The 24,356-nt window shown below is 46.9% G+C and overlaps 1 protein-coding gene and 1 pseudogene across 1 annotated transcript in view; both read left to right on the forward strand.

Moving 5' to 3' along the window:
• LOC137535541 (zinc finger protein 585A-like) overlaps nucleotides 1-24,356 on the forward strand; it is a 235,646-nt pseudogene that overhangs the window by 176,376 nt on the left and 34,914 nt on the right.
• LOC137537266 (zinc finger protein 208-like) overlaps nucleotides 1-24,356 on the forward strand; it is a 91,626-nt gene that overhangs the window by 5,374 nt on the left and 61,896 nt on the right. The window contains exon 5 of the mRNA XM_068259352.1: nucleotides 20,727-20,846. Within this exon, the coding sequence (XP_068115453.1) occupies nucleotides 20,727-20,846 (120 nt within the window). The remainder of the gene's footprint in view (nucleotides 1-20,726; nucleotides 20,847-24,356) is intronic.

Consider the following 24,356-nt stretch of genomic DNA (forward strand, 5'->3'; position numbering starts at 1 on the left):
GTGGCGTGTTTTCACATAGCCGCCATGTAAGCCACAGTATCCGTGAACAAGCACCAGTGAGGTGTGAAACAATTGTTGGATCATCCGTGGGCTAACTGTGTGTGGGTCATCTGGAATGGTGATGTATCGCATTTATGTTATGTGAACTGTACTGCTGCAACTATTCAACTTTTATCACAAGAGGATTAAAACCAAATTGCTACTGCATCGGTGCCCATGTGTTGTTTTGCTGATGTACATGCATTGCGTGATTGCGGGATTCTGACAGCCACAGTCATGATTCATAAAGGCAAATGCATTGTGGGACTTGTAGTTCCTTAACAGCTGGAGAGACAAGTTTGCTGATCACTGAAGTAGGACAACGTAAGCCTTGCAGTTTCCTGCCTCACAGAACTCCTGCAGTAAACAACTACAAAGAGAAAAACTAAGCTGATATGAAAACCTGAAGCTGGAGCAATAGACATGCTTTCAATATATATGTATATCTGTAATTTAAAATGGGTGATAGGAGAAACAAAATGGCTGTTGTGAACAAGATGGATGACAGACATAAGGCCGATATCCTTTCCATTCCTTCCTCCCTCTCCATGCTCCCCCCTCCTGTGCCCCCTGCACAGCAGTCAAATACAACTAGAACTACATGGCTGGCATTTTGGTTTCAAAGTGTCACACATCTGATGTCATATCTGACACATGCTCAGTCTATACCAACCAAACATACATACAGTGGAGCCTTAGTTTGTGAGCATAATTTGTTCAGGCAGGGCCTATTCTAGGCTAAAATGCACCCAGGGCGAGGGTGTAAATATTGTGCCATCGCCCCCTCCCATGCAGCCAGGTATAGGTGCCTGCAGTATAGGTTAGCCAGGTCTAGTTGCACTCAGTATAGGTAGCCAGCTATAGGTCCCCCCAGTATGGGTAGCCAGGCATAGGGGCCCCAGTATAGGTAGCCAGCTATAGGTCCCCCCAGTATAGGTAGCCAGGAATAGGTGCCCCAGTATAATTGCCCTCAGTATAGGTTAGCCAGGTAGGTGCCTCCAGTATAGGTAGCCAGTATAGTTGCTTCCAGTATAGGTTAGATAGTCAGGTGCCCCCGGTACAGGTTAGCTAGGTAGGTGCCTCCAATATCGGTAGCCAGAATAGTTGCCCCCAGCATAGGTTAGATAGATAGGTGCCCCCAGCATAGGTTAGATAGATAGGTGCCCCCAGTATAGGTTAGTTAGGTAGGTGCCTCCAGTATAGGTAGCCAGTATAGTTGCCACCAGTATAGGCTATCTAGGTAGGTGCCAACAGTATAGGTTAGATAGGTAGGTGTCCCCAGTATAGGTAAGATAGGTAGGTGCCTCCAGTATAAGTTGGATAGGTAGGTGACCCCAGTATAGGTAAGATAGGTAGGTGCCCCCAGTATAGCTAAAATAGGTAGGAACCCCCAGTACAGGTTAGATGGGTAGGTGTCCCCAGTATAGGTTAGATCGGTAGGTGCCCCTAGTATAGGTTAGCTAATTAGGTGCCCGCAACTTAGGTTAGATAGGTAGGTGCCCCCAGTTTAGGCTAGATAGGTAGGGGCCCCCAGTACAGGTTAGATAGGTAGGTGCCCCCAGTATAGGTTAGATAGGTAGGTGCCCCCAGTATAGGTTGGATAGGTAGGAGCCCCCAGTATAGGTTAGATAGGTAGGTGCCCCCAGTACAGGTTAGATAGGTAGGTGCCCTCAGTATAGGTTAGATAGGTAGGAGCCCCCAGTATAGGTTAGATAGGTAGGAGCCCCCAGTATAGGTTAGATAGGTAGGTGCCCCCAGTACAGGTTAGATAGGTAGGTGCCCTCAGTATAGGTTAGATAGGTAGGAGCCCCCAGTATAGGTTAGATAGGTAGGAGCCCCCAGTATAGGTTAGATAGGTAGGTGTCCCCCCCCCGCCCCCACCATAATGGAGGGGTGAGTCAGCTGTTAGGAGTGCGGCCGGACTTCTCCCTGGGGCTGCCCTCCATGCTCCCCCCTCCGCTGCAGAGAGAGCACAGCAGGAAGCACTGTATACAGCAACTCACTGTCCTGCGTTCTAATCGCCGATCACTTGCCACTGGTCTCCTCCTCTAAACAGGAAGTATAGTGTGTATACCGCAGCTATGCAGAGGAGGAGACCAGGGGCAAGTGATCAGTGATTGGAACACAGGACTGTGAGTCGCTGTATACAGCGCTTCCTGCTGCGCTCACTCTGCAGCGGACGAGGGAGCATGGAGGGCGGGCCGGGGAGAGGAAGGGAGGGAGAGGTCGGGCCACCTTCCCCACAGCTGCAGCTCCCCCTCCATCACAGCTCCCCCTCCCCTCCCTCAGCTCTCAGGGCATCCACACTGGTCATACGCCCCTAGTAACGGGGCTGTGTGCGGGAAACACGCTGTAATCCATAGCATTCATATCAATGCAAATTTCCCCATAAAGATTAACCACCCTGGTGTTTAGTTTTTTTGCGGCGCTCCGCCGCGGGTGTTTTTTTTAACCTTTTTTTTTAATCATGTAGCTAGCCTAGTGCTAGCTACATGATTGCCCCATCCCTGCGCCATCCCTCCCACCCCTCTGATCGCCGCCGGTAATCAAAACCAACAGGAAATCCCGCTCTGAACGGGATTTCCTGTTAGGGCTTCCCTCATCGCCATGGCAATGATCAGAATGATGTCATCTACGTCATCGACATCATGACGTCAGGGGGAGTCCCGATCCACCCCATAGCGCAGCCTGGCGGTGATTGGCCAGGCTGCGCTGAGGGTCAGGGGGGCCCTCTTTCGCGGCGGGGATCGGCGGGAAGCGGTGGCTATTGGATACAACATGGTGCTAGCAAAGTGCTAGCTACATGTTTAAAAAAAATTGTAAAAAAAAGACAGCTCCTAGCCAGAGCTATCCACCCCGGCGTTCATGGACGTCCGTAATGCTAGGGTGGTTAATGGAAACTCAGATGATTTGTTCCACAATCCAATAACAGTTATAGGAAAATATTTAATACAAAGCACTGTACTGTCTAAAGTAAAAATGCAAACAAGACTTTCACTCTGGGCCTGCAGCCACTACACGCTAATTCTGAGTGCAGAAACACTGACTCCAATGTAAGCCTATGGGCCAGTGTCCACTAAACACATGGAAGGCCTTTTGCAGATTTCTGCATTGTGCATCCGTTTCACATACAATGATATTCTATAGCCACATCCAGAAACACTGACTCCAATGTAAGCCTATGAGCCAGTGTCCACTAAACACATGGCAGGCGTGTTGCAGATTTCTGCATCATGCATCCGTTTCCCATACAATGATATTCTATAGCCACATCCAGAAACACTGACTCCAATGTAAGCCTATGGGCCAGTGTCCACTAAACACATGGAGGGCCTGTTGCAGATTTCTGCATTGTGCATCCGTTTCCCATACAATGATATTCTATAGCCACATCCAGAAACACTGACTCCAATGTAAGCCTATGGGCCAGTTTCCACTAAACACATGGCAGGCGTGTTGCAGATTTCTGCATTGTGCACCCGTTTCCCATACAATTATATCCTATAGCCACCTCCAGAAACACTGACTCCAATGTAAGCCTATGGGAAGGTGTCCACTAAACACATGGAAGGCGTGTTGCAGATTTCTGCATTGTGCACCCGTTTCTCATACAATGATATTCTATAGCCACATCCAGAAACACTGACTCCAATGTAAGCCTATGGGGAGGTGTCCACTAAACACATGGAAGGCGTGTTGCAGGTTTCTGCATCGTGCACCCGTTTCCCATACAATGATATTCTATAGCCACATCCAGAAACACTGACTCCAATGTAAGCCTATGGACCAGTTTCCACTAAACACATGGCAGGCGTGTTGCAGGTTTCTGCATCATGCATTGTTTCCCATACAATGATATTCTATAGCCACATACAGAAACACTGACTCCAATGTAAGCCTATCGGCCAGTGTCCACTAAACACATGGAAGGCGTGTTGCAGGTTTCTGCATCATGCATTGTTTCCCACACAATGATATTCTATAGCCACATCCAGGAATCTGGATCCAGAGAAACTGATGCAGATCTAGCAGAAATAGGTCCTATAACAGAGCCATTGCTATCTGGTGGCTTAACAAGGAACTTATCCAATGACAGCTGCTTTTGCCTCACGGAGGATTTTATGGAAATGTGACATTGAATAGTCCCTACACTCAGATTGAGTACAATTAAAGCTAATGTCAACTGGGGAAAAAACCCAGATAGCTAATAAGGGGGAAGGCTGTGGGTCCTATAGGGCTTACTTGTTCCTCTCCTGGTCCCCTCATTCCAGCAATGTCGCCACAGTCTGAATCCCCCACCGCAGGAGGCTTCGGAAGTTTCCGGTAGCCCGAGTGCTCCCAAAGATGGGCGGGTCTGTACTGCACATGTGTGAGCACGAGAGAGAATGTGATCGCACATGCGCAGTATGGAGCTGCCCATTTATGGGTGCACTCAAGTTCCCAAAGACTTCTGAAGCCTCCTGCAGTGGTGGAGAGCAGCTGCTCATCCGGATTCCGGATATCCGGGTAACCCGGATATCCGAACTTTTTAGCACTATCCAACCGGATTCGGATTCCGGATACCTAGGCTGAAATCCACATAGCACATAGCAATATCCGGATTTCTGGCTGTATACCCGGATATCCGAATCCGAGTACTGCAATTTCCATTCCGGCAGAAACAAAAATCTCTCTTCTTTCCCTCTCCTCCTCCTCCTCGGATCTTGTCTTCCAGGGATTTGTAGGATGTTAAAAGCAAGCTCACATACATTGGCCAGGAATCGAACCCAGGTCAACTGCTTGGAAGGCAGCTATGCTCACCACTATACCACCAACACTACATGCTGAAGCCAGCCTAGCATGTACCATTGCAATATACCCAAGAGAAAAATGAGCTTGCTTATTTGCCTAATTTTCTAGATGAAAGCAGTGGGACACATGGTGATACTGCTTACAGGCTTCAATTCAAGACTTCAGAAAGATCATGTGCCCCCCCTGGAGGCTGCTGGTGTAACACACACAGCAAAGGACAGCAATTTGAAGTCTGGAAGATTCCAGGGCAAGGGTGGGAAGGATGAAAAGCTAGGTGGCCATGCAACCATTCCTGCTAACCTAAAGCTTACTTGTGTCTTACAACACATTGGCTTAAGACTTTACCAAATCCAATGCTCCAATATGGGGAAGCTTCTCTGTTTGCTGTTTTTTTTTTTTTTTTTTTTTTTTTTTTAAGTGTGGTGTCACAGATCACTCATCTCTTCAACTACAAGAAAGGCCCAGGAGTAGTCTTAGCTACTGTAATATCTTTGTTACGGCAGGGCCCTTATTATTACACTTTCTCTTACAGGGCTATGGAAACCGTTTTGCCCATCCGATAAAGCGAGGTGCAAAAATAAAATCATGCCTAGCAGAGGATGGTCTCGATCCATCAACCTCTGGATTATGGGCCCAGCACACTTCCACTACGCCACTCTGCTTACATTTGTATACAATCTTCAAGTTTAAGAAGGGTACATTAGTTGAAATAGTTACACTAGAATCTGGGCATCTGGGGTCCCCTTCTTAAAGGGGACTCCCAGATGCCACCATGAACCCCCCCAGGGAGTCGTTGCCCCCACCTCCTCCTGGGACACCGGAGGTGGGGAAGAGCCCCTTATCCATGGCTTGGCCACCCCTCCCCCCGGAGCCCCCCCATACCATGGACCATGTGAGCTGGTATAGCTCAGGGTGCGAAGCCCCAGTCGGCCGGGGCTCCGCATTCTGGCTCTCCCAGCCTGCATGGGGGACAAGGGGTTACAGAGGCTCAGAAGAGGGGACCCAACGCCATTTTTTTCAGATTTCCCACACTCAGAACATCCCCAAAAATAAACATTTTTTATTTATTTTTTTTAAATATTGTTTCCCACTATCTTTTTAACATAACCTGCAAATGTGGTGTTGCTAGGATGTAAGGGGTCTTTGCTATTAACTGCTGTGAAATATTTCCCACGATCTGTCATTGACCGGCATTTAAATGTATCGTTTTTTTCTTTGATCTTTTAACATCGATTTTCTCAAAAAGTATAAGGTCTTTTGAAAAAAAAAATGTTCCCCTTGCTCCCACTTTTCTTCTTAACATAACCTGCACATTTGGTGATTCTGGCCTTTAAGGGGGCTTTGTTATTAACCCTTAAATTCGGCAGGTTTTAAATCACGAATTCGCGGCCGAATTTCCCCTGACCCGGACCCGAATTCGAATGTACTGGAATCGAATTTGGGTACATTCGAGCATGCCTGCTGACAGTCTGAGACAAAACATCTTAGATACTGTTCTAATGATTGATTGGTTCTCTCTGTCTGCCCATTAGTCTTGGGGTGAAACCCAAAAGAGAAGGATAATTTGATGCCTACCAATTCACAAAAATCACGCCAGAACCGAGAAACCAATTGGACCCCCCCCCTCAGATACAATGTTCTCGGGAATAACATGTATTTCGGAATATATGTATGATGAACAGTCTAGCCAACTCCTGAGCAGAGGGCAACCCGGGCAACGGCACAAAATGTGCCATCTTACTGAACCGGTCAACAATTACCCAAATCCCCTTTTTACCACCAGAAAGCGGCAAATCCACCACAAAATCCATTGAGAGATGAGACCAAGGTCTGGATGGGATAGGTAGAGGCATGAGATGACCCCGGGGGGCAGTCCGGGACACTTTACTTCTAGCACAAATAGGACAAGCTGCAACAAAAGCTTTACAATCTTTATTGATTGAGAGCCACCATACATGGCGTGATAACAGATTCAGTGTTTTAACCTCCCCAGAGTGTCCTGCCAGCTTAGAATCATGAAACATCTGCAGTGTCTGTAAACGTAAATGTAATGGTACAAAATAAAGACCCGGGGGTGTCTCCTGGGGCCTGTTCTGTTGGAAGGGTTGTAAAGTCTCAACTTAATCTGGAAATTCCTGCATGTAAGTGGCGGCCAGAACGCATTGCATAGGTATAATCTCCTTAGGGGAAACGTCCCGCAAAGCTCAAGTTGGATGGTGTTAAAGAGAGTCTGAAGCGAGAATAGATCTCGCTTCAGACCTCATATATATAGCAGGGGCACTTGTGCCCCTGCTAAACCACCGCTATCCCGCGGCTTAACGGGGGTCCCTGTCCCCCCAAATCCCCTCCGTAATGCGGGGGAGCGCTTCCGCATTGGGGCAGGGCTAGCCGCCGCAGCCCTGCCCCACGCGCGTCTGTCAGATGCGTATCTCCACCTCTCCCCGCCCCTCTCAGTCTTCCTTCACTGAGAGGGGCGGGGGAGAGGCGGCGATGCGCGTCTGATAGACGCGCTGAGAGGCAGGGCTGCAGCCATTAGCCCTGCCTCCAGGAAGAGAAATTCTACAACCAACCTGGCGACCAACTTTTGCGGGGGGTGGGGTGGGGGTGAAGGGACCCCCGTTTAGCCGCGGGATAGCGGCGTTTTAGCAGGGGCACATGTGCCCCTGCTATATATGAGAGCTGAAGCGAGATTTAGTCTCGCTTCAGTGTCTCTTTAAGGGCTCTGCCTCTGACACAGGAGACCAGGGTTCGAATCTTGGCTCTGCCTGTTCAGTAAGCCAGCACCTATTCAGTAGGAGACCTTAGGCAAGTCTCCCTAACACTGCTACTGCCTATAGAGCGCATCCTAGTGGCTGCAGCTCTGGCGCTTTGAGTCCGCCAGGAGAAAAGCGCGATATAAATGTTATTTGTCTTGTCTTGTCTAGATAGAGCATCGGCCTTTACATTCTTGGTTCCAGGTTTTTAAGTAATTACAAAATTGAATCGAGTAAAAAATAGTGCCCTTCGAGCCTGTCTGGGATTAAGCCTTTTAGCCCCCTCAATATACTGTAAATTCTTGTGATCAGTATAAACTGTGATTGGATGATTTGCTCTTTCCAACCAGTGCCTCCGCTCCTCGAACGCCATTTTTATAGCCAACAACTCTCAATTACCAATATCGTAATTGCACTCTGCAGGAGTAAACTTTTTAGAGAAAAAGGCACAGGGATGTACTCGTTCTGGATGACCAGAAAATTGTGAAAGAACAGCTCCCACTCCTAATTCTGACGCATCTACTTCCACAATGAAAGGTAAATTCACATCAGGGTGTGTGAGAATGGGAGCCGAGCAAAAGTCAGTTTTTAAATTAGAAAAAGCTTTGTATGCTTGTGGGGACCAATTGACTGGATCTGAATCCTTCTTAGTTAGGTCAGTCAAAGGAGCCACCAGAGACGAGAAATTTTTAATAAATCTGCAATAATGGTTGGCGAAGCCAATGAACCATTGAATAGCCTTAAGACGTTTGGGAGGCGGCCAATCTAGAACTGCTGACAGCTTCATTTCGTCCATAGACAGGCCAGCATCAGAAATAACATAGCCTAAGAAAGGGACCTGCGTGACCTCAAATACACATTTCTTGAACTTAGCAAATAATGAATTCTCCCTTAGTTTCTGTAATACGAATCTTTCATGAACCCTGTGCTCAGACAACGAATTGGAATATATCAGGATATCGTCCAAATAGACAACCACAAATCTTTCCAATACATCCCTAAACACATCGTTCACAAAATCCTGGAAGACAGCTGGTGCATTACACAGGACAAAGGACATCACTAAATACTCGTAGTGGCCATCCTGAGTATTAAATGCCGTCTTCCATTCATCACCCTGACAAATTCTAATCAGATTGTACGCACCCCGCAAGTCTAATTTAGAGAAAATCTTTGCCCCTGAAACATGTGCAAACAGATTGTCAATCAGAGGCAAAGGGTATCTGTTCCTAATAGGGATCTTATTCAGTCCCCTGTAATCGATGCAAGGGTGCAAACCCCATCCTTTTTTTCTACAAAGAAAAGGCCGGCACCAGCTGGTGAAGTAGATGGTCTAATGAAGCCTTTCTCTAAATTTTTCTTAATATATTCCTTCATGGAAAGTTTCTCAGGGCCTGTGAGGATATAAAGGTGACCTCGCGGGGGCATAATACCTGGCAACAAATCAATGGGGCAATCGTAAGATCTGTGTGGAGGCAATTTATCAGCTGATTGAGGTGAGAACACATCAGCATAATCTTCATAAGGTGTAGGTAACGTTACTTGTTTAACCCCTAGACTGAGGAGAGGAATTCCCCTTAAGCATACATCCTACAATGCTGCGGACAGCCTGTAAGTTGTCCAGAACACCAATCAATATGGGGATTATGTTTCTGTAACCAAGGTAACCCCAACACAAGTGGACTAGAAGGCATACGAAATACATATAACTGAATCTTCTCATAATGTAAAGTCCCAATATGCAATTAAATCTCTGGTGTGATAGATATGGACTGCTTGGGCTGCAATGGGGTATCATCTAAGGCTGTAACATAGAGCTTGTTCGGCAAAGTGAGAGCAGGAATACCCAGGTTGGCTGCAAACACAGTCTATGAAATGTCTTGCTGCCCCTGAATCGATAAAGCCTCCAGTATGAAATTAATACCCCAGTGTATACTGACTGGCAAGATAAAGTTTTTAACTTTTAGAGGAACAATTGGCCCGCCTAGGTGAGGTTCCTCAGGCTTCACCTAGGCGCTGGAGTTTTCTGGAACCTTCCCCTTTTGCAGAACAATGCTGTGCAAAATGACCCTTCTAACCACAATACATGCAAAGACCAGCCTGTTTTCTTCTGAGTTTCTCTGTGGGTGAAAGTCGCAAGAAACCCAGTTGCATGGGCTCTTCACTGGAGGATGTACTACCTGGTCTAAGGTTCCCTGAGATGGAATAGACTTAGGCGATAGCATCCTCCAGAGTTTTGGGTTCAGGGTGACTCAAAAGCATGTTGTTTACTGAATCAGCTAGACCAAAGAGAAATTGGTCGAGGAGTGCTGCCTCACCCCACTTAACTGATACCGATCATTTTCTAAACTCGACCGAATACTGCTCAACCGTATGCCTTCCCTGACGTAAGTCTCGCAACTTGCGAGTAGCCGTAGCTGAAATATCTGGGTCAGTGTATATTACAGCCATGGCATGAAAAAACTTTTCTACAGACGAAAGGACTACATCATCAGGACTTAACCCATATGCCCAAGTCTGTGAGTCACCTTGTAATAACGTTTTGACCAACGTAATTTTCTGGGATTCAGTACCCGAGGACCTAGACCTGACCTCAAAGTAAGACATACATTGGTTGCGGACGTTACTAAAATCAGAACGAGAACCTGAAAACTTCTGAGGTAACGGCATTTTGAGCTCAATTATAGTTGGAACAAAAGCCGGTGGAGGAGATTGCTGAACATTAACATTCGCTGGTATATTGATCTGAGCGAGTGCATTGGATAAGGGTTATCTGTGCTTGCTGAGCAGCCATTTGCTCGGTGAGGTGGCCAACCGCACCAGCAAGTGTCTGAATCTGCTCTCGCAATTCCTCCATGATAACTTTTATGGGCCTTGATAATATCACGCTGGTGCGTGACAAGGTAACACACACAGAAGTACAAGGTGTAATCTAACGGTCAGAACTTGTGCACAAGTTAGAGGTTTCGAGGTACAAAGTCATTAAGCTAAATCGTAGTCAAATTCGAGCAGGGTCATACACGTGTATCAGATGTCAGTCGTATTGCAAGGATCAGGCAGTAACAGAGTCAGAGACAGGCCGAGTCGGTAACGTAAATCAGATTGCAGCGGTATAGAAGTACTAGACAGGAGCGAGGTCAGGAAACAAGCAAGAGGTCAGTACACAGGTAAATATACAGTAAGATGTTACTTCAAAAATATCAGGAGGATATTACGAATGAATACAATTATAATAATAATCAAATACGAAAATAATGGGGGCGTGACCGGAAGTCCATGGAGTAGGACACAGCAGCGGTGAGCTCCCGTCGTATCACCCGACAAACCTATCCGTATTAAAGCCTGCTGGCATCACAGACTCACAAACTCCACCTGCAATCAGATAGTAGCACTGCCGACCGCTGGACGGACTTCCATGATGACCCGGCGAGGATCCGAAGCGGTAACTAAACTTCAAAAGTTCAGGCTAGATGCCCAAGATGGCGACAGCCGTGATGGTATAAGCGTGGAGGAGGAAGAGGCCCCTCAGCCCTCACTAAAAGAAATTCTGCAAGGGATTACAGCCTGCCAGGAATCACTTATGCACATCACTACCAGGCTGGAAGAGGTAAAGTCTGATGTCTCGCTGCTTAGGGCAGACATGCAGACCCTACGCACCAGAGTTACATCGGTGGAAGACCGCGTGAGTGCCATTGAAGACAGGGTAAGGCCCCTAGAACGAGATTCCTCTCAAACCCAGCGCGAGGTCCGTCTATTGAAAGAACGTCACGAAGACCTTGAGAACCGCAACAGACGGTCAAACATTCGCATTGTGGGCCTACCAGAGAAAGTAGAAGGAAGCGCACCTGAGAACTTTGCAGAACAACTGTTAATAGATTTATTTGGCAGATCGGTGTTCTCATCAGCCTTTATTATTGAACGGGCTCACAGAGTGTCAGCCAAAATCCCCGCTCCTGGTCAAGTTCCAAGAACTTTTATAATGAAGCTTCTTAACTACCGTGACCGTGATGCTGTGCTGCGAGCAGCGCGGGATAAAGGGGAAGTTATACACAGCAATGCTCGCCTCTCCTTTTACCCTGACTTTTCTATAGACCTGCAGCGTCAAAGAGCACAATTTATTAACGCCAAGAAAAGATTGCGTGATATGGGTCTTCAATACGCAATGCTTTACCCAACGAAGCTACGAGTAGTTGATGGAGACCGCACCCACTTCTTCACAACTCCAGAAGCCGTACAAACCTGGCTAGATGCAAGGCCTGGCACTACAACAACCTCTTCAGTCTCGACCAAAAGCCCTCAAAGGTCGTGAGTATGCCTCTTAACATGTTTTCACCCTCTTTGATGCCTGTGCGAACCAAACTCTGGCGGGGTTGATACCCCCTATCGCAGACACCAAGGAACTCTTTAAAAAGCTTTATCCTCGCGAACTTTGGCTTTCTTCGCCGCCTCCAGTATAACGGACTATGTAGGCCGCCCGTCTATACCCAGGGTGGAGTCCACCACGGAACGCTATCACTCTGTCCGCACATGTGAACTATACCTGCACCAGCTAAACCTTGGCATTTTGCTGCTTGCTGTGCCATACCATGGAACTGGCGGGGTGATAAACAGCAGCACCCTTATTTTCCCCTTCTCTACCACTTGCCCTAAGATAATAAGCGTACCTTTCTAGTTATAAGCTACAGGTTAATGTTAATAAATGTGTTGATGCACTATTGATATATGCCTATATGATATTACCACTTTTGTTATAGCGCCATAGGTAGATGTCGATATGATGTTGTTCATGCGCTAAGGGGCTGGGGGACGCCAAATACATGTATCTCCGCTTTAACGCCCCCTGCAACTTCATACCCTTTTTATCCGTGCTCACAATATGGAGCGCTTTGACGCTCCTTGCTACTGGGCTCCCTAATTACCTAGCCACCTCTCCCTTAGAAACTTAGGGGTGTCCCCCTCCGGCGCAGGAGACAAGTACCAGCGGTGGTTGCGACTAAGACAACCACACTGCAAAAGTATTATATGGCCTACAGGTTGAAACACTCCTGTTAACTGGGATCGTACGGGATAGAGTTATAAGGAGAGTATTCTCTCTCACCCTTGCATCAGCTCCACACTATTGGTGCTCTAGCACACACCGTGTACTGCTGCTCTTCTATCCAACAAGGGGCCACAGGCAGCACTGCCTTAAAGAAGTCGGCGGGAGCTCGCCCTCCAAAAGTGGTGAGTTACAACTTACTGCATCCCCCCTCCTTAACGTTCAGGTTTCGCAACTTAACGTTCTCCTCCCCCTTGGTGAAGGAGTTTTCGGTAATTCCGGGGTGGGCCTCCTCCCCTCGTGGTGGACCTGTGAACGCAACGGTTTTCCCCCCAAGTAAGGCTCACAGCACTTGCTGTTTCTTGCTTGATAAGTGTTTGGTTTTAGTTTTGGGACAAGGACCTATCTACGTTGGATGGGTCAGGGTGGGACAAAGGGTGTTGGGTGGGGTCTTTTCTTTTTTATTTTCTTACAAGGTTTTGTATTATCAGGTATACAGTTAAACTCAAACAGCTGGTCTTGGCAATATCCTCACAGCATGCAAAATTGCAGGGCAAAACGCACTCGACACAAAGCACAGTAGCCCCAGCCCATGGCAGTATGTAAATTAAAAGCTATTAGCTGGAATGTTCGTGGTTTAAATGATCCGATGAAACGTCAGATGATTATGGCATATCTGCAACGACATAAACCAGATATCACAGCGTTACAGGAAACACACCTCACAGGCGGCAGGACACAGGCATTAAAGCGCGGCTGGATTGGCTGGGCATATCACTCATCCTACTCACAATATTCAAGGGGAGTATCTTTGCTTATTAAGAAATCCCTCACATTCCAAGTCCTTACAGTCAAGGAAGACTTTATGGGCCGGTACATCTTCTTACACTGTAAAATTTCTGGTGTCCCCATGTTAATTCTTAATATTTATATTCCACCCCCCTACAACTCTGCAGTAATTAAAGAAGGAGTTAAATTTATTCTTACACATCCCTGTGATTTTACACTATGGATGGGTGATTTTAATGCAGTATGTAATCCCTTATATGATAGACACCCCCCCTAAGCAAGACAAAATCACTAACTTTGCCAATCTAATGTCAGAATTACAATATGTGGACACCTGGCGTCACTTTTACCCATCCCAACCCAGCTACACTTATCATTCAGCTATATATGCCGCTTCCTCCCACCTGCACCATTTCTTCACCTCCCCTTTACTCCTGCAAGCAACGACCAATGTAGGCATGCTCCCCAGGTTAGTCTCAGACCACACACCCATTTATTTAGAATTTGCATGGGGTCAACAGCCCCCCGTCCGTTTTTGGAAACTAAACCCATTCTGGTTGGATCTCATTACTTCGCATGATCTAATATCTAAACATATAAAAGATTTCATTTTTATACATAGAGAGGAGGAGGATATGTCGTTGGTATGGAACACCTTTAAGTCCTTTTTGCGGGGTGAGTTCATTGCGGCAGTGGCAAACTGCAAAAGTGACACTAAAAACGTGAACAGGAATTGGTGCATCAGATTGATAACACACGTGCTTTATATTTCTCTACCCGGGACCCAGCTCACCTGGCAGCATGGCGCACAGCGCTAGGCAAGCACAAATCCCTCATAGAAGAAGTTACCAAAAGTAAACTATTTTTTAATAAACAGGCTTTTTTTGAACAGGGGGAGAGAGCGGGCACCCTATTGGCCAAAATTTCTAAAACTTATAACTCCCCGCCAGTAATCACCCACATCACAAATAGTCAAGGAATAATAGTCTCAGGTAGTGCTGACATCAACCAGACGTTTCGAGATTACTATAAATCCCTTTATAGCAGCAGCACCCCTGCTACTCAGACTGACTCCGAAATTTATTTGGCAGAGATACAATTACCCCGCTTGTCCCCGGAACAACGCAAAGCACTAGAAGCCCCCTTTACAATAGAAGAGCTGAATATAGCAATTACAAGCTTTCCCAACAAAAAAGCTCCAGGCTTGGACGGCCTCCCCATTGAAATTTATAAAAAATATGAGGATGATATAACCCCACTATTATTACAGGCCCTTATGAATGCATTTGAGATTGGCTCGCTACCCGATTCCATGCAAGAAGCCATGATCATTGTTCTCCCCAAGCCTGGCAAGGACCCCCTCTACTGTGATTCATATAGGCCTATCTCTCTTTTACCAACAGATATCAAGATCCTAGCTAAAGCGTTAGCCATTAGGCTAAACACAGTAATACTATCTCTTATTCACCCTGATCGAACAGGCTTCATGCCCGGTAAAAACACTGCTATGAATATAAGACGTTTATGGACAAACTTACAGGCAAATCACCTTAACTCTGGTGATAGAGTCGTGGCCTCCCTAGACATGGCCAAAGCATTCGACACAGTGGAATGGCCATACCTTAGGGCAGTACTTGCCAGGCTTGGGTTTGGAGAAACCTTCTGTAAATGGGTGCACATGCTATATCAATCCCCGAGAGCCAGGATATGCCCCAATGGCTGGATCTCCGAATCCTTTTCTCTAGGGCGCGGTACCCGTCAGGGGTGCCCCCTCTCTCCTCTACTCTATGCTTTGGCAGTAGAACCACTGGCCTGCCGCATTCGGGCTCACCCACAGATACGTGGCTTCTGTACCACTCATACTGAGGAAAAGATAGGACTCTATGCCGATGACACGATCCTCTACATTGCTGACTCGGGAAGCTCCCTAACTAATGCACTTGCTACTATTGAGGAATCAGGCTACTACTCAGGCCTTAAACTTAATAAAACTAAATCAGTTCTTATGTACTTAGATCATGCGCCAAATGACACTCAACCCAACCTACAAGAGCTTTCCATAGTTCATTCTTTTAACCACTTGACCTCCAAGGGTTTTTAAAAATAATGAAAATGTATTTCATTTTTCTATGGTAAGGTGAATAATAGGGTATTTGGATGTGGTTTTACTTTTTGGCCACAAGATGGAGATACAGAATTGTGTGTTCTAAAAATAGAAACAGAGCCAAGTGTTTATTATTTGTTTAGATTTATGTATAACAGGTGTTTGTAAACAAGACGTAGAAAAGCGTAGCAAGGGAGGCAAAGTGGTTAAATATCTAGGGGTTTGTATAAGTCTTCCCCTCACACGTACTTACACAAAGGAGTTCTCCCTCTGCTACAACTAGTCCAATCAAAATGTAAAACGTGGTCCAAGCTGTACCTTTCTATTACAGGTAGAATTAGCTTAGTCAAGATGGTACTGCTACCCAAAATTTTATACATCCTGCATCAATCTCCCATTTACATCCCAATGCATTTCTTTAAACGGCTACGCTCTCTCATTTCCGCTTCTGTGTGGAATAATAAACGTGTTAGAATTAAGCATTCGCTGCTCATCAACCCTAAAGACGTAGGCGGGCTTGCCCTACCGTCAATGCAGCATTACTACCAAGCGGCCCAACTACAACACACAGCTCCCTGGTTTGTGACAGGTGGCTTATATAACTCTGAAGCGCTGGGATACAGCTTGGACCACACCAAAGATAGCGTAGCTTTGGATATGCTTAAAGGAGTAAAACATCCCCACCAAGCCACCAACACTATTCTAACTCAAGCTCATTACATTTGGAATCGCATCTCTAAGGTGTACCCAACAGATAACTATGATCCACACACCCCAATATGGGGCAACCCACAACTCCCAGAATTTGCTACTATACCAGATCCCTACTACTGGAAGAGAGAAGGCATATCTTTCCTGGGACAAATAATAGACCGTGGGAAGTTGGTATCCATAGAAAATCTCAAAAAAAAGTTCCCAACTTTCACCCCTCAGCAATTTCGTTACACTCAACTACTGCATGCCTTTCGTAGTCAATTTGCAAACGCATCGGTCTGCATTGTGCCACACCCTCTCCTCACACTTCTTAAAAAAGGCCCGGCCAAGCACCTTATTGGTGATCTATATAAGGCGATGGTGTCGTACAAGGCACTTGACCGCATGGAGCTAGTAAAAGAAAAATGGTTGAAAGACGGGTTAACACTGCAAAACGATGATTGGGAAGATGCGATGGAAGCCCCCCAAAAGGTCTCAGTATGCATTAAAGACAGAGCCACTCAGGTTTATATTCTGCACCAAGCATACCTCACCCCCAGCAGATTAATTAAGTATAAACAAGATGCCTCTGATACGTGCCCCAAGTGTGGAGCTAAGTCACCCACATTTTTTCACTTGATATGGCAGTGCCCCCCAATTAAAGCCTTCTGGTTACAAATTGTAAACTTTCTTCATGATAAAATGGGCTGCCCAGTAACTCTTGACCCCAACCTATGTGTACTGAGTATTATTTCAGATGAAGGTTTGCAACCCAACACTAAAACATTTATACATGAAGCTTTATTTGCAGCCAGGCAGGAGATTGCACTTGACTGGCTAGCAACCACATCCCCCACTTTTACACGCTGGCAGAAAAGACTAAACAGGGGACTTCCATACAAAAAATTGGTATACCAGCACAGAGACCGCTTGAAACAGTTTCATTTAATATGGGACAGATGGAAAGATAAACCTTAAAGCCAACAGCTCCACCACTAGCTGTGGTAAACTAATGGTACCTCCCTGGTCCCTGCCAGAACAAGCTACACCCATGAACATCCCAGCTTCCCACTTTCCCAGCATGTACCAGCTAGCAAGCCCTTCATTGAGAATTGTATCATATCCGTATAACTATGTGTATATGCTGTGTTACACCTTTTAATGTTACACCTCTGGAACTCATGTATGTAAGCCTCTGGGCACTCATGTAATGCCTATCATAGTTCGATGTGCCATGTACCTGTAATGTGGATATACTTATCTCTTTATATTTGTATACCTTGTCATACCCTGATTTTTTTGACCAATAAAACCTTTTTTTGTTTAAAAAAAAAAATACGAAAATAACAAACGACTGACTAACTGGAGTACATATATATTGTGCGTCTACACAATATATTAATGTAGCTCAAAGTAGCTAGCTAGGCCAAGAACCAGCGAACTGATTAGTATCAAGGCCAGTGAGCAACTGAGAACACTGGCCTTATATACAGATTACAATTCCCCAGGAAACCACCCCCATAGTGATGTCATCTAGTGACATCACTGCTGACCTCAGCTAGATCCTCCTTCTAAGCCCATAAGGCTTAATGAAAGTTGCGCGCATGCGTTTGGTCTGAACCTCTGAACTCACCGCCGGAGGGAAGCCAGGGACGCCGCCAGAGGATGTCGGCGTAGAAGTCCCGCCGCTCGCCCGAACCACGCCGGAGATGCCGCTGGAAGGTAAGGATGTTACAGAATAATTTTATATGTCCACAGTGCGCATTTCTCTGTTTTTATTCTGCCCTGCGCAATAAGTTCAGGTCCACTTTAAAATAGTATTGTATATTATATCGGTATGAGGTTGATGATGATATTTAATGCCATAATTATCTTTCAGCCCAGACTAATGCATCCATTCTGCTTGCGGCTAACTCTTGAATCAGGAATTTACAATCCCTGTGTGCCTGGCAGTGTCTCAGCTGTGTGAGCATTTAGTAAACAAAGGGTGTTATCTGTTTGTAATATATCACCAGACAACCTCTGACCCTGGTTGAATGTTCTGTTTCAAATAAGGCATCATAATGTCATAATGACATGTTTTTATCTTTCCTAAACATCCATGTATCCCCTTTGATGCTGCATGTATACAGCTGTCATGTAAGCCTACAGTATTCAGTCTGATGAAGGCTCAGAAGCCAAACACGTACTCTTATATATTTTCAAGTTAGCCAATAAATGGTATCATCCTGATTTAAAATGTATTACCTCTATGCTGATGACCCCCAAATGTATTTTTCTGCCCTCAACCTCTCTACGTTATTGTCAAATGTCACCAACTGACTATCTGCTGTATCTACATTCATGTCATCCCATTAACATAAAAAAGAAACAGAGATTGTGATAGTTCCACCTTCGCTCTCTGTTCCACCTCCCATAGTCACCAGCAATGCAGAAAACACACAATAACCTCAAGTCCTGAAGCTCGCTGTCCGGGGTAAATTCTGGACTCTGAGCTCTCATTTACACCACATATCAACACATTAACTATTCCAGCTACTTCCATCTCAAAACCATTCGCAGAATCCATCCCTTCCTCTCACAAGAGTCAACCAAAATGCTTGTCCATGCTGTAATCCTGCCTAGATTAATGTAACGCCTTGTAAGAGGAAGGAATTACATTAATTTATAGCTAGCTGTCACAGTGTGCTCCAGGCCTCTGCTCCCATTAGCCTCAGTCTCTCTTCATATCCTCATCCATCTACCCAGTGGTGTAGCTGAGGAGCTAGGGGCCCCAGTGCAAGTTTTACATGGGGCCCCAAGCATCTATTGATATGAAGCCCAAAAACCTATCAAGGATGCCTGCAGTGTCAGAGAGGTGTAATCAGAGTAAGGAAGCAGTTAGTTAAGGACTAACCCGTCTCAATGCACATATAAAGATGTTCAGTGTCAGCATAGCATCAGCAAAAAGCTAATAAGATGGATGAAGGAGGGCCCCTCTGGTCCAGGGGCCCCGGTGTGGTCACAATCTCTGCAACCCCTATTGCTACACAACTGCATCTACCAATCCCAGCACTGCTGTAACATCACAGGAATGGTAACAGTGGGAGGGGTTGCCTCAGTCTCCGCCTCTCCTCATATCCTCATCCATCTACCACTCCCAGCACTGCTGTAACATCACAGGAATGGTAACAGTGGGAGGGGTTGCCTCAGTCTCCGCCTCTCCTCATATCCTCATCCATCTACCACTACCAGCACTGCTGTAACATCACAGGAATGGTAACAGTGGGAGGGGTTGCCTCAGTCTCCGCCTCTCCTCATATCCTCATCCATCTACCACTACCAGCACTGCTGTAACATCACAGGAATGGTAACAGTGGGAGGGGTTGCCTCAGTCTCCGCCTCTCCTCATATCCTCATCTATCTACCACTCCCAGCACTGCTGTAACATCACAGGAATGGTAACAGTGGGAGGGGTTGCCTCAATCTCCGCCTCTCCTCATATCCTCATCCATCTACCACTCCCAGCACTGCTGTAACATCACAGGAATGGTAACAGTGGGAGGGGCTGCCTCAGTCTCCGCCTCTCCTCATATCCTCATCCATCTACCACTCCCAGCACTGCTGTAACATCACAGGAATGGTAACAGTGGGAGGGGTTGCCTCAGTCTCCGCCTCCCCTCATATCCTCATCCATCTACCACTCCCAGCACTGCTGTAACATCACAGGAATGGTAACAGTGGGAGGGGTTGCCTCAGTCTCCGCCCCTCCTCATATCCTCATCCATCTGCCACCACCAGCACTGCTGTAACATCACAAGAATGGTAACAGTGGGAGGGGTTGCCTCAGTCTCCGCCTCTCCCCATATCCTCATCCATCTGCCACCACCAGCACTGCTGTAACATCACAGGAATGGTAACAGTGGGAGGGGTTGCCTCAGTCTCCACCTCTCCTCATATCCTCATCCATCTACCACTACCAGCACTGCTGTAACATCACAGGAATGGTAACAGTGGGAGGGGTTTCCTCAGTCTCCGCCTCTCCTCATATCCTCATCCATCTACCACTCCCAGCACTGCTGTAACATCACAGGAATGGTAACAGTGGGAGGGGTTGCCTCAGTCTCCGCCTCTCCTCATATCCTCATCCATCTACCACTACCAGCACTGCTGTAACATCCCAGGAATGGTAACAGTGGGAGGGGTTGCCTCAGTCTCCGCCTCTGCACATATCCTCATCCATCTACCACTACCAGCATTGCGTAACATCACAGGAATGGTAACAGTGGGAGGGGGATGTGAGGAGAGAAGGCCAGCTGGAGAGGAGGCAGAGAGAGGACAGGACTGCAGCATGCTGTGAGTATAGTGCACAGATAGCTATAAAACAGCTTATTATGCTTTCCTGCAATACTCTGCATGGCCCCACCACCCACAAGTGACAGCAATGGGGGGCGCTGGGGGGAGGGGGATCCTGTATTGGTAGTTTCACCACTGACAACTGTGCAACCTGAATTATCCTCCCATTATTATCTATCCAAAGGCAGCAGCATCCTGTACAGATCACATGACCACATCACTGAGGATGGAGGAGGACCAGAGTCACATGACCGAGAGGATATTCAACCTCACCCTGGAGATCATCTGTCTGCAGACTGGAGAGGTGAGGGGGATTCTGGGAGGTCACATGACATCACTCTTATCTCTATTAATGAAACACACCAGACCAGAGAGGTGAGGAGGATTCTGGGAAGTCATATGACATCACTCTTATCTCTATTAATGAAACACACCAGACCAGAGAGGTGAGGAGGATTCTGGGAGGTCATATGACCAGAGTTGCTCAAATCTGAATTCGGGTGAAAGCCGGATAGTTGCTATCTGGATTTCACCCAGCTAATTACAATCAGCTGGAACGGGGGGGTCAATCTTACCTAGCTGACGTCTTCTTAGGTCCATCACTCGTTGCCTCCCACGATGCGTTCCACGCGCGTCATGTGAGTACAAACACTTCCTCCTTCCGGGTTGAAGGAGGAAGTGTATAGTCATGTGACCGCCGCGTGGAACGCATCATGGGAGGTGCCGAGGGACGGACCTAAGAAGTTGTCAGCTAGGTAAGATTGACACCCCCGCCCCGGTCTAGCTGATTGTAATTAGCTGGGTGAAATCCAGATAGCAACTATCTGGCTTTCACCCGAATTCAGATGTAAACAATAGAGATGTCGCGAACCGCCGATTTTCGCAATAGACTTCAATGGGGAGGCGAACTTTGAAAAATAGAAAAAATTATGCTGGCCACAAAAGTGATGGAAAAGATGTTTCAAGGGGTCTAACACCTGGAGGGGGGCATGGCGGAGTGGGATACATGCCAAAAGTCCCGGGGAAAAATCTGGATGTGACGCAAAGCAGCGTTTTAAGGGCAGAAATCACATTGAATGCTAAATTGCAGGCCTAACATGCTTTAAAACATCTTGCATGTGTATACATCAATCAGGGAGTGTAATTAGAGTACTGCTTCACACTGACACACCAAACTCACTGTGTAACGCACCGCAAACAGCTGTTTGTGTAGTGACGGCCATGCTGGACTACTGCGCAACATGGCGAGATTGCTCTTCCTCACTCAGTGATGTCAGGTAATGCGTGACTTCCTTCTCAACTTTCCATGGCATTGTTAAAAAGCTTACGTTTTGTTTTTAAATTACATTTTCTACTTGCTGTGTACTTGTTCAGTACCGCTACAATGAGAATCCTGTGGAGGCGGGCAAGTCTGCCATTGTGACCCCGGGTAATGGCCGGGGAATGAGGGGTTTGAATCCGGTGTGGAGCCTGAGCAATGGCTACCACTACACATCCAAGGAGGGCAGCAGGCAGGCATGCACGCCCGCCCCGAGGTAGTGACCAAAAATAACAATACAGGAGGAGGACTTTCGAGGCCCTGCTGTGTATTTGAAATGAATGTACTTTAAATCCTTTAACGAGAACCAGTTATGGCGGGCAAAGATGACACCACATTCCTTTCACGAGAATCATATGGAGGCGGGCAAGTCTGCCATTTGTGACCCCCGGTAATGGCCGGGGAATGAGGGGTTTGAATCCGGTGTGGAGCCTGAGCAACGGCTACCACTGCACATCCAGGCAAGGAGGGCAGCAGGCAGGCAGGTAGTAGGTATATGCAGTGAGCTGGGTTCACTCAACACAACAGGTAGTAGGTATATGCAGTGAGCTGGGTTCACTTAACACAACAGGTAGTTATGTGCAGTGATGAGGTGGGTTAAGTAAACACAACAGGTAGTAGGTATATGCAGTGAGCTGGGTTCACTCAACACAACAGGTAGTAGGTATATGCAGTGAGCTGGGTTCACTCAACACAACAGGTAGTAGGTATATGCAGTGAGCTGGGTTCACTTAACACAACAGGTAGTAGGTAAATGCAGTGAGCTGGGTTCACTCAACACAACATGTAGTAGGTATATGCAGTGAGCTGGGTTCACTCAACACAACAGGTAGTAGGTATATGCAGTGAGCTGGGTTCACTCAACACAACAGGTAGTAGGTATATGCAGTGAACTGGGTTCACGCAACACAACATGTAGTAGGTATATGCAGTGAGCTGGGTTTACTCAACACTACAGGTAGTTAAGTGCAGTGATGAGGTGGGTTAATTAAACACAACAGGTAGTAGGTATATGCAGTGAGCTGGGTTCACTCAACACAACAGGTAGTAGGTATATGCAGTGAGCTGGGTTTACTCAACACTACAGGTAGTTATGTGCAGTGATGAGGTGGGTTCACTCAACACAACAGGTAGTAGGTATATGCAGTGAGCTGGGTTCACTCAACACAACAGGTAGTAGGTATATGCAGTGAGCTGGGTTCACTCAACACAACAGGTAGTGTGAAGATGCGCGGAAGAGCCGCCGCCATGAGTCAGGCGGAGGCGGCTCTTTCCGCGCACAGCGCGGCAGGGCATGGGGAGGCAGCCGCCTCCACTCAGTCTGAGGCGGCTGTCCCCGTGCAAGGCATGGCGGAGCGGTGCTGGTGTGGCTGGGACACATAGTCCCTCCAGGTTTAGAGTGACGCGCGCGCGCGCGCACTCAGGCAGGGAAAATATAGCAGCCAGAAGTGAGTCAGCTGACCAGGCTGGTCAGCTGACTCTGGCTCCACTCCTCATTGGTCCAGCACTTAGGGAGGTGCTGGAAGATGTTTGTGTATATATACTGCTAGCTGATCATTTCCCTGGTGTCTGGCGTTGAGAACACATACGTGGGAGCACTCAGACCTGTAGTCAGATCCTTAAGTGTGCCGGGACCAGCTGGAGCTGTAATCCTACACTTAGCTAGATTCTGTTGATAGCTAAAGTACTAGTTTGATTGTGATTATCTGTTATGACTCTTCTCCTTCTGCCTGACTATCCTCCTGAACTCTGATCTTGTACCTTGATATTTCTGATACTCTGTTGCCGAACCCCGGCTCGTCCTTGGACTCTGCTTCTGCCTCCTGATCTTGTACCTCGATATTTCTGATACCCTGTTACCGAACCCTGCCTGTACTTTAGACTTCGCCTCCGCCTACTGTATTTGTACCTTATCTGTCCGTGTGTTAACGACTTGGCTTGTCCGACCTCGAGAACCAACCTTCCTATTGGAGGCGGTTCCCCATCCTGTTAGTGACACTTCCTCCAGAGTGTCACTTTCAGACAATCCTTCCTACTGTCAGCCTGACTCCTCCCACCTTGGAGGGTTCAGGTCTTCGGAAGGAATCAGTGCAGTACTCCTTACTGCACTGAGGCCTAGTCCTCTAAGTGTTACTGTTACACCAAACACTACACTCTACTCAGGTGAACAGAGGTTAGCTGGTATATCGGATTATTGGTGATACTGCAGATCACTTATAATCTGGTATACATCTGTATTCCCAGTGATTCTGCAGATCACCGGTAATCAGATCCTCTCTGTGCTTCACCGATCGTTACAGAACGCCAGACCAAAAGACAGATGGACGCACGCGCTGATCCTCTGACTGTGCTTGCCACTTCGGTGGATAGCATCCATCAAGCACTGGGCCAGCACAAAGCCTTAATTGATGCCCTATCAGGCTCTGTGCGAACCCTTCAGACGTCAGTTGTTTCGGTGCGATCCCCTCCTAGTGATGACATACGTATGCCCGTACC

Source organism: Hyperolius riggenbachi, chromosome 10 (assembly GCF_040937935.1).
Source record: "Hyperolius riggenbachi isolate aHypRig1 chromosome 10, aHypRig1.pri, whole genome shotgun sequence".
In the NCBI taxonomy this organism is placed as follows: Eukaryota; Metazoa; Chordata; class Amphibia; order Anura; family Hyperoliidae; genus Hyperolius; species Hyperolius riggenbachi.